The 9,718-nt window shown below is 47.5% G+C and overlaps 1 protein-coding gene across 1 annotated transcript; it reads left to right on the forward strand.

Annotated features, from left to right (window-relative positions):
- Positions 1-1,179: 1,179 nt before the first annotated feature.
- LOC146036957 (olfactory receptor 1N1-like) lies at positions 1,180-9,400 on the forward strand. Its single transcript, XM_083160787.1, has 2 exons — positions 1,180-1,293; positions 8,471-9,400. Exons 1-2 carry the CDS (start codon positions 1,180-1,182, stop codon positions 9,398-9,400), a joined length of 1,044 nt encoding a protein of 347 aa, XP_083016913.1.
- The last annotated feature ends 318 nt before the right edge of the window (positions 9,401-9,718 follow it).

Here is a 9,718-nt window from a genome sequence, read left to right on the forward strand (position 1 = left end):
CTGTAGCTTCCGATTGTATTGCAGCACAGCCACAGACAGAGAGGCCTGCTGTGGTGTGTTGAGGCTGCTCCCTCTTTGCTCCTTGGGCTGCCAGTGCCGCGGAGAGAACAGCTGCTGCTTTATGACCAGTGCCCCCCTCCTGCCCGGTGCCTGTGAACGCTGCAGAATCTGCCTGCTACTCGTCAGGAGACACAAGTCTTGCAGCCCAGCACAGAGGTACTCATCGTGGAGGGGAGGTATTGCATATAACTGAACTTTATATGCAAAGTATATGTGTACAGTTTGTGTTAGTGTGCCCCTGCATTGGTCCCTATACAATACATATGTTTGTGTGTGTCACCCCTGGTCCCTATACAATGTGTACTGGTGTCAGTGTGCCTCTGACCCCTATATAATGTGTGTGTGTTTGTGTCAATGTGCCCCTGGTCCCTATAGAATGTATATGTGTGTGTGTCAGTGTATCCATGGTCCATGTACAATGTATGTGCTTGTGTGTCAGTGTGCCCCTGGTACCTGGGTACCAGAGCCGGCCATAGGCAAACTAGGCAAATGCCTAGGGCATTTGGAATGCCAAGGGGCGTCCACCCCAAGCCTAGGGCTGGCTCATTTATGTCAGCAAGTTACTGGGGCATCGGAACACCTGGCTGGCTCACACTGCCCCTTGCTTGGCCGAACAGAAGCAACAGGAAGCTGCGATTCAGGCAGGCAGCAACATGAAGTGTAATGACAGATTGAGGGCTGCTGCGGTGCTGCGCATTCCCCCAGCCCTGCTCATATGCAAGGTATTTCTTGCCTGGCTGTAATTTATTAGTATGCCGCTCTATGGGTAGCCGTCCGCAGGGCAGCTCAGAAAGCTGGCCTTTGCCCACAGCAAGAGCTGGTGCAGAAAGGGGCCATACAGTCCAACTTTCCTCCTCTCCTCACCTAATCTCTGCCAGGTCCACCTCCCTTTCGTAAATTTTTCTTTCAGCCGCTGCCTCTGGGCTGCCATAGCAGACCCTGATTCTCGCTCCTGGCGCCCCAACACCCCCCCCCCACTCTCTGCTCCATCCCCCCCTGCTGCTATTTTATGATCTAGGGGGTGTCACCACTTTATTTCATTAGCACCATAAGGATCTTAGTGATCCCCTGGGTGAGCCCTGCAGCTGCTGCTTGCTGCCTAGCATCCCGCACCTCTAAATGTCGGCGACGCTGCAGCGCTGTCTGGAAAATAGAGTTAGGACACTGGGAGGACATGCAGGAAGCAGAGAAGACCAGAAGACTGAGGAGCCGATGAGGGTACAGCTGCTTAAGGTGAGTTACAGGTCTTCAGGTGTCTTCACACAGAAATGGTGAAGAGGGGGAGGGGATTGTCTGTAGGGAACTGGGAGGATAATGATATACTGTATAGGGAGATTTATTAGTCTGAGGGTTCACTGTGGGATAAAGAGGGGTCAGGAGTGTAATGGTGGATATATAGAGGGGTCAGTAATGTAGTGCTTGGTATAGAAGGGTCAGCAGTGTAGTGGCGGGTATAGAGGGGTCAGTAGTGTAGCGGTGGGTATAAAGGGATCCGTAGTGTAGTGGTGGGTATAGAGGGATCAATAGCGTAATGGTGGGTATAGAGGGATCCGTAATGTAGTGGTGGGTATAGAGGGGTCAGTAGTATAGTGGTGGGTATAGAGGGGTCAGTAATGTAGTGGTGGGTATAGAGGGGTCAGTAGTGTAGTGGTGAGTATAGAGCATGATTTTATAATGTTCTTAAACAAGTGTGTTTATAAGATATAGATAGATGGATGAGCGTGGCTACATCTATCTATCTATCGACTCCCCTGACAATAGAGTGGTGATATCACCTGTGTGGAAATTTCGACCAGGTGGGCAAATTAGGAGCAACAAACGGAGGGAAATGGTGGCGATCGGAGATAGCTACATCTGTGTATTCGCATATTATACACACACACATGATAGGGGCAGCAGTCAAGGTTTTGCCTAGGGCATCAAATTGGTTAGGGCCGACTCTGCTGGGTACCCCTAGTCCCTGTGCAATATATCTGTGTGTGTGTTGTGGTGTGGGAGATGGTAGCAGCCAGCCTATTTTTCTTACACTGTCTCTACCTCTTGTTCTCTCCCTGACACTGTCTCTCTCTGATTGACTCTCTCCCTGACACCCTCTTTGTATCTACCTGACGCTCTCGTTTCCCTCCCTTTTTCTCTTTTGCCACCCCCCCATTCTCATCCCTTTCTCTCTCTTTCTCCCTGTACCCCTTTTTCTCTCATTTCCTATTTTTCCATGAAATCTTCTCTTTCCTTCCTCCCTGACCACTTCTCCATATTTTTCTCACCCTTCTCTCTCACCCTCTGTGTCTCTCACTCTCCTCACTTTCTTTTTCTGTCTTGCTCCCTTAACAGACATTGTAAAGACAAAGGGGTAGGGTTCCCCATCACAATTTTGCTATGGGGCCCACAGAGTTCTAATTACACCCCTGCACGTATATGTGTTGGCGTGGGAGGACAGACGGGTTGTTGTGAGAAAGGCTGCCCAGGTCTCTTAGCAAAGAGGTGGTACCGAAATGCTGCTGCATTTTGTCCTTGCACTGGTAGAAAAGCTGGGCCACTTGATTTAATTTGCCCCCACAGGCTAAACGTTGCCACTGGGGCATGAAAGAAAATTTAATAGGCAGGGTGTGTGTGTGTGGAGGAGAAGTTGATGAACATGCAAGATTTTCCCTATATACTGTAAGGTCTTTGGTACTTTCTATATCCATGCCTCTTTCTTTTATTTACCTCTGCCACAATCTCCATTTGTCCCTCTAGGCACCCCTCTCCCCACTCTTCCTTCCTCATCTATACATCTGCTACTTCCTCGTCCTCATGTGTGCCTGTGCCTCCCCCATCCATGGCTGGTGGCTGCCATTAAAAGTGACCAACAGAAACAAGAATTATGGCAGGTAAGCACAATTTACACACACACTGTGATATATATATATGTGTGTGTGTGTGTGTGTGTGTGTGTGTGAGATGTGTCGTTACATTGTGTCATATTGTGAAAGGGGTCCTACGGTGAGTGGCATATAGAGTAAGGTGCATTATGGGGGGGGGGGGGGGGGGGGGGGGCAGAAAGTTTTTTGGCAGGGGGGAGCAGAATTTATAGTTACGCCACTGGCTGAGAGGCTTGTGCTGAGCTCTGCTTGGTGGAGCTCATCATATGCTTCTCAGGCCCATGAAGGATAGCAGCAGTAGCTGCCTTGTCATGGGAGGGTTCTTAATCAGAGGCAGCGCTGAGCCTGTCAGGTCTCCTACAGAGTAAGGTACAGAGGGACAAACACAGGCTTTTCATGTGGTGTATATATGTTTATATTAACACCCCCCCCCCCCCCCTGCAGTTGACCATTGACCAAGTTTACACTGCTTTTACTCTGTGGTTTGACAGTGTAATATTCTCCCCTGCAGTTTGCAGCCAGTAATGACAAGTAGGAGGGGGCCCCCCTTTCTAAAGTGACCCGGGCCCCCCGAATGCTTAATCTGGTTCTGTACTACACAAGTGTCAATTTCCCATATATGCACTGGGACAGCTCATTTAGGGCCTTACTCTAATCCCTTTGGTCCCCGGCGTGTTCGAACCGGGGACCAATGGTGAAGTCCTGCACATGCCCATATTTTCATGGGTATGTGCAGGGCTTCTGTGGGGGTGCCTTTGCCGACCTGCACAGTCGTTGAGGCACTCGCACACGGGAGGAGGGGTTGCAGTGCTGGACCATGGAAACACCCTGCATTTTATTGGCTGTCCCCATGAAAATACTGGGTGTTCCCATGGGAATGCAGGCGGGATGCAGTGTGCCGGGGGCAGGTGGCTGATGTCACATGATATTGGCCGTCCACCCTGTCTTTGTCCCGGAGCCCGCAAATTTAAGTCAGCCTCCACTGATTCATATTTGGGAGCCCAGGAGAAATCATATGATGGTCGCCGACCATCGAATTATTTCTCCTGCTGAGGGCAAATGCGAGGGCACATGGTGGTAAGGGGGCGCGGGGGGGTTTGGCGGGGTGGCCACTCAAGGATTCGGTAAGCTGTGATCTTCGCCGCTTACCTAATCAACCAGAGTCAGGCCCTTAAGGCCCCCATACATTAGTCCGACTTGTCCTAAGGACAAGTCGGACCTGATTTCCCCCTGCAGCTCCCCGGGAGGGGGACACACGATTTGGCACTTGATGTGCCAAGTTTTGCAAATGATACATCGCATGCGATGTATCATTTGCAACTCCCGGGGAGCTGCAATGTGGAGCGAGCAGGGGGGCTGGGGACATCGAGGTGGCGGGCGGGGGATGCTGCAAGGCGGCTGTGGGGACGGACGCACGCTGCTAGTAGTGCGAACGCTGCGGGGGACACAGGCGGCAGTAACATAGAGCCGGGCGGGGGGAGCCGGGAGCTGTCAGTACTGAAAAAAAAAAAGCCCATACAATGAATGGGCAGCCTGTGATTGGCTGAGCGCTCTCTCAGCCAATTGCTGACAGGCTGGGAGAGCGCTCAGCCAATCACAGGCTGCCCATTCATTGTATGGGCTTTTTTTTTCTTTCAGTGCTGACAGCTCCCGGCTCCCCCCGCCCGGCTCTATGTCACTGCCGCCTTTGTCCCCCGCAGCGTCCGCACTACTAGCGACGTGTCCCCACCCCTACCCGGACAGAGCATGACAGCTCCCTGCTCCGGCTCCCCCTTAAGCCCCCCTCCCTCGCCAGCGTCTCCCACCCCCCTCCCTCGCCGGCGTCCTCAGAGTCCCCACGGCTGCACATAAGATTTATCTTATGTGCAGCTGGTCCGACGTCCCGACTCTGACCCGATGCGCACGGGACCGCGCATCGGGTCGGACCGGGTGTCAAAACCTATTATTTGGTCCGATTTCACTGCCCGATCCATCTGGATCGGGTGAAATCGGGGCCAAATCGCATAGTGTATGGCGGCCTTTAGTCAGACCACTTGTCTGAATAGAATAAAGCAATAAAAATTTTATGAAAAATATAAACTGTATTCCTATAGTAAAGGTTATAGTGTATTGGTTAGTCCACTGTACAAGTAGACAGAAAATTATTTGTGATTGACAATGGTAATTAGATCTATGTTTACAAACAACAGATGTGACCATGATGTATTGTGAAAACAAACAATTATTAACCACTAATGGTGAGTATATCAGGCAGGTGTGCCCCAATCAGGTGTCAGGGGACTTAATTATAACAGAGTTACTACTGTATATATACACTCACATACTGTATAGTAACTCTACAGAGATAATGCCAAGGTTGTATCCGCCGCCTGGTAATAGTAGCGTACTGTATCTTATCTTACTATTCATCAGAGAACATATGCTGCGGCTAATATAAAGTGCACTATCTGAGCAGGTGAGTGTTGCTTTGATTGATGTCATTGACAATTTTAGCACACTTAGCGCAAAGCTGAAAGCCTAATTTGATATATATAAGATAGATAGATAGATAGATAGATAGATAGATAGATAGATAGATAGATAGATAGATAGATAGAGAGATAGTTATGTCCAATTCGGCGGCACTCCAGGCAATAAAAAATAGAAGCCTCTATACTGCTGTAAGACTGGTTCATTGCCTGGAGTGCCGCCAAATTGGACTTTATATTTGTGAACCTTGGCAGTGAGGATTGCATGGATGTCACCTGGATCATTAATTGTATATATGCGAGTAATGCCAACCTACTGGCGATTGTGTGTGTGTGTACTCTATATGAATATATATATATATATATATCCATTGCACGCAGCACTCCTATACCTGGGTTGCACATAGTATGTAACCACATTGTTTAACCCTGTGAGTGCCAAGATAATTTGTCAAAATAGATAGGAAAATTGCCAAGCAAACCTTTTTATTTATCATAATCAATAATGTTTATATAGGAGACAGGGGCGGATTGATAGAGATCCGGCCCGGGAACAATCTGTAAGCAGCCCGGGGGGGGGGGGGGGCTGCTCGTGCTACTGCCGGGGGGGTGTGTGTGCTGCTGCTAACAGATTGTTCCCGGGGCAGGGGATGCTCGCTCTACCGCTACTACCGGGCGCTACCACCATTCCATTGCCGGGTGTGAGGCGGGCAGGCGCTACTCACCGATGCCGAGTCCTGCCACACAGGGTCTCCTTGTCCCGGGCAGCTCCAGGTCCCCGTTCATGCAGGAGTCGGGTGACGTCATCCTATGCGGCTGCAGCATAGCCGCATAGGATGATGCCAGCACCGGCCCTGATAGCAGGGTCGGCAGCCCGGCCAGGTGGCAATCTGGACCGGGCCACCGGGAAATGGCCTGGTTTCCCGGAGGGCCAATCCGCCCCTGATAGGAAATTTAGTCCTTTTTAAGATAACAGTAATTTGGGTTTATATAACAAATGTGAGCAATTCTTGCATATTTTGTGGACATTTTGAGCATCTCTCACAGAGATGTTGGCACTCAAATGGTTAATCAAAAATCATAGATCACCCCAGTCTTATATTGTACTCCATGCTGTATTGTTTATACTTTATAAACAGGGAATGTAAGTTTCTGTTGTTGCAACACTCTATCGGTTGACTAACTTCACCAAAGTCTTCCCCTTGTGGCCAGTGATACTCTATCACTAAGTATATGTACACACCATATCGGAATCTGGGCACACACTGATCAATGTAATAACGAAGGTCGGAGGGACATATTGCTCCTTCCTCCATTGCTCTTGTCGGGGTCTCTGGCATCATCACTAGGGGCCTTATTCTGATCGGTGCGGCCCGATCAGAATATGCGGCCGCAACCGTGCAGGCGAATCCCCGCCTTCCATACGGATCGCCACCTGCCGTCCGTACGCGGATATGTGGCGATCCGCATGAAATTGGACGGGGATACGCCTCCTCCGTCTTGGGAGCAGCCCCTGCATTCGATGGTCGCCGAACATCGAATGCAGGGCCGCACGCTCCACCGGGTCCCGCAACACAAGACCACACGGACACTTGTCCGTGTGAAATCATGTATGGGGGCAGGCAGCTGACATCCGGCGATGTCAGATGCCCGCCCCGTACCCACGCGTCACGGCCTCATTACCATGCATACGCCCCGCGTTTGCATGGGAACGCCCATGAAACGCGGGGCGTATGCATAGGGTAATGAGGCTAAGTAGCCCCTCACGCCCCTCTACGCCCCCTGTGCGGCGTATAAAGAATCCGTGCGGCGAAATCGCCTGCACATGCGCAGAGTGACCTCTGCACATGCGCAGACGATCAACATCGGCGGTCTGTCCGCATGCGGGAATATCCGCACCGATCAGAATAAGGCCCTAGGTGATGAGAAGCACTTCGCTAGCGCCCACTAGCTCCCGTAATTGGCCGTTACACACTGAGTGATCAGGCCATTATAATGGGCCAAATTGTTCAGAACCGGCATCTTGGCCCAACAATACTCCAGTGTCTACCCAGCTTGTTAATTGTAACATGGTACATTAGTGTTTTAGGGGTAGATCCCCACGTTATATTTAATCGGTTTGCGGGGGTGCAGTTCCCAAACAGTTATGGTTTAAGCAATAAGCAAGAAGAGAAAGGACTGTTGTTTAGGGGACGCACTAGGGCAAAAAAAAATTCACATAAAATTTAGCTTTTAATAAGTCATATTTTAAAATTCCCATTATATGACATGATGGGAAGCCGCAGTGAATTTTAAAGAGGTTAAAATCACACGTACAAACATATACACACACAGATGGAGTTTTTAGGGATAAAGAATTAAGGAAAAAGTGATCCTAAAAAGATCTTAAGCTGAAAAATGTCAATTTTCTTAATTGAGCAGATCTTCAATGTATGAAAAATATTTTTATTGTGTAGATATCTCTGACAATAAAGGTTCTTGTACTTTTTGTACTCAAAGTGTGTTAATTAATGCTGGTACTCTTATTTATCCCTGCTAATACACTGGGGGATCACGGGCACTTTTATGTACAAGGCCCGGGAATGAATTTATGGTTATCCCCTGTGTTATGCCTGATTACCACCAGATGCAATACAGTCACCTGGGTTTAGAACCAGGTGATCTTAGTAGATTTGAATACAATTAACGTAATTGTCCGGTAAGTATTAAGATCTTTTTAGGATCACTTTTTCCTTAATTCTTTATCACTAAGAACACCATCTGTGTGTGTATATGTTTGTACGTGTGATTTTAACCTCTTTAAAATTCACTTCGGCTTCCCATCATGTCATATAATTGGAATTTTAAAATATGACTTATTAAAAGCTAAATTTTATGTAATTTTTTTTGCCCTAGTGCGTCCCCTAAACAACAGTCCTTTCTCTTCTTGCTTATTGCATAATTGAAACTATCCCAGCTTCTGCTCTGAAACCAGTGCTGTAATACAGGATAACGCTACTATAGCCATGATATACAATTATGTGTGGTATTAACTGATATGCATGTTTTTTTCTTTAAGGTTTTTCTTATTAAATCACACAGATGTATATCAACCAGACTATTATCAAATACTTCATCATTAAAGGAATCTCAGATGTATCAGAGTTTAAAATTACAATCTTCATTGTGGTTCTGTTCATTTATCTCATCATCCTTGGAGGCAACATGGCTATTCTGGTGCTTATCTGCTTGGACCCTCATCTTCACACTCCGATGTACTTCTTCCTGGCTAACCTGTCCATCGTAGACATGTCTTGTACCACCGTCACTCTTCACAAGATCCTTCTTAGTTTCATTACTGGGGATAAGACAATCTCGTTCTTTGGCTGTATGACGCAAACATTTATGTCTGGATCCTTAACAGTCCATGAACTGTTCATACTGGCGGCCATGAGTTATGATCGCTATATGGCCATCTGCCACCCGCTGAGTTACCACTTGATTATGAACTACAGAACTTGCGCTCTATTATCCTCATTCTGCTGGGCGTTGGGTTTTATCCTGGTAATTCCGCTTGTTGGAATATTATCCAGTTTCTCATGTTATTCCTCCATTGAAATCAACCACTTCCTCTGCGACATTGTGCCTTTGATGAAACTTACCTGCAGCGATACCTCTATTTTGGATATGTTGTTTTTTATAGAAGGGTTATTTCTCTTCACTATTGCCCCATTTCTTCTAACTTTTGTTCCCTATATCTTTATAATAGTCGCTATAACAAAGATCCGCACCGGCACTGGCAGACGTAAAGCATTTTACACGTGTTCCTCGCATCTCACTGTTGTCGTCCTCCTTTACACGATTCTTATTAGTCAATATTTGACAACGAGCAGTTTAGACTCGAAAAAACTTTATGCTCTGATTAATACGGCGGCGGTTCCCCTGCTGAATCCGCTGATCTACAGTTGCAAAAATAAAGATGTGAAGAGATCTCTAAGGCGTAGGTTGCTCTTGCTTACCGAATTCAATTAAATGTTATGTTTTTTTAAGCATTTTTGATGTAACTATTGCTCTATACTGAATATTGTTGCATCTCGCTGCAGCTGCCAATTATGTTAATAGCAACAGGCAAATCCAATACCTTTGTTGTATACAAGCTGCCAGCGGTATTGAGAATTGTGGCGAAAAGCTGTCACATACTGTGGTTTATTTTTATTATTTGTGTTGCTGTTGATGCTTTAAAGATCACTATAAGGAGAACACATGCTTTCCTCATAACTTCTAATGTGTCTAATCTAATAATCTAATTGTCTAATAATGTCTGCGGTGGTGTGGAAACTAGCGGTCAAA

The sequence above is a fragment of the Crinia signifera genome, chromosome 9 (assembly GCF_055691185.1).
Source record: "Crinia signifera chromosome 9, ASM5569118v1, whole genome shotgun sequence".
Classification (NCBI taxonomy): Eukaryota; Metazoa; Chordata; class Amphibia; order Anura; family Myobatrachidae; genus Crinia; species Crinia signifera.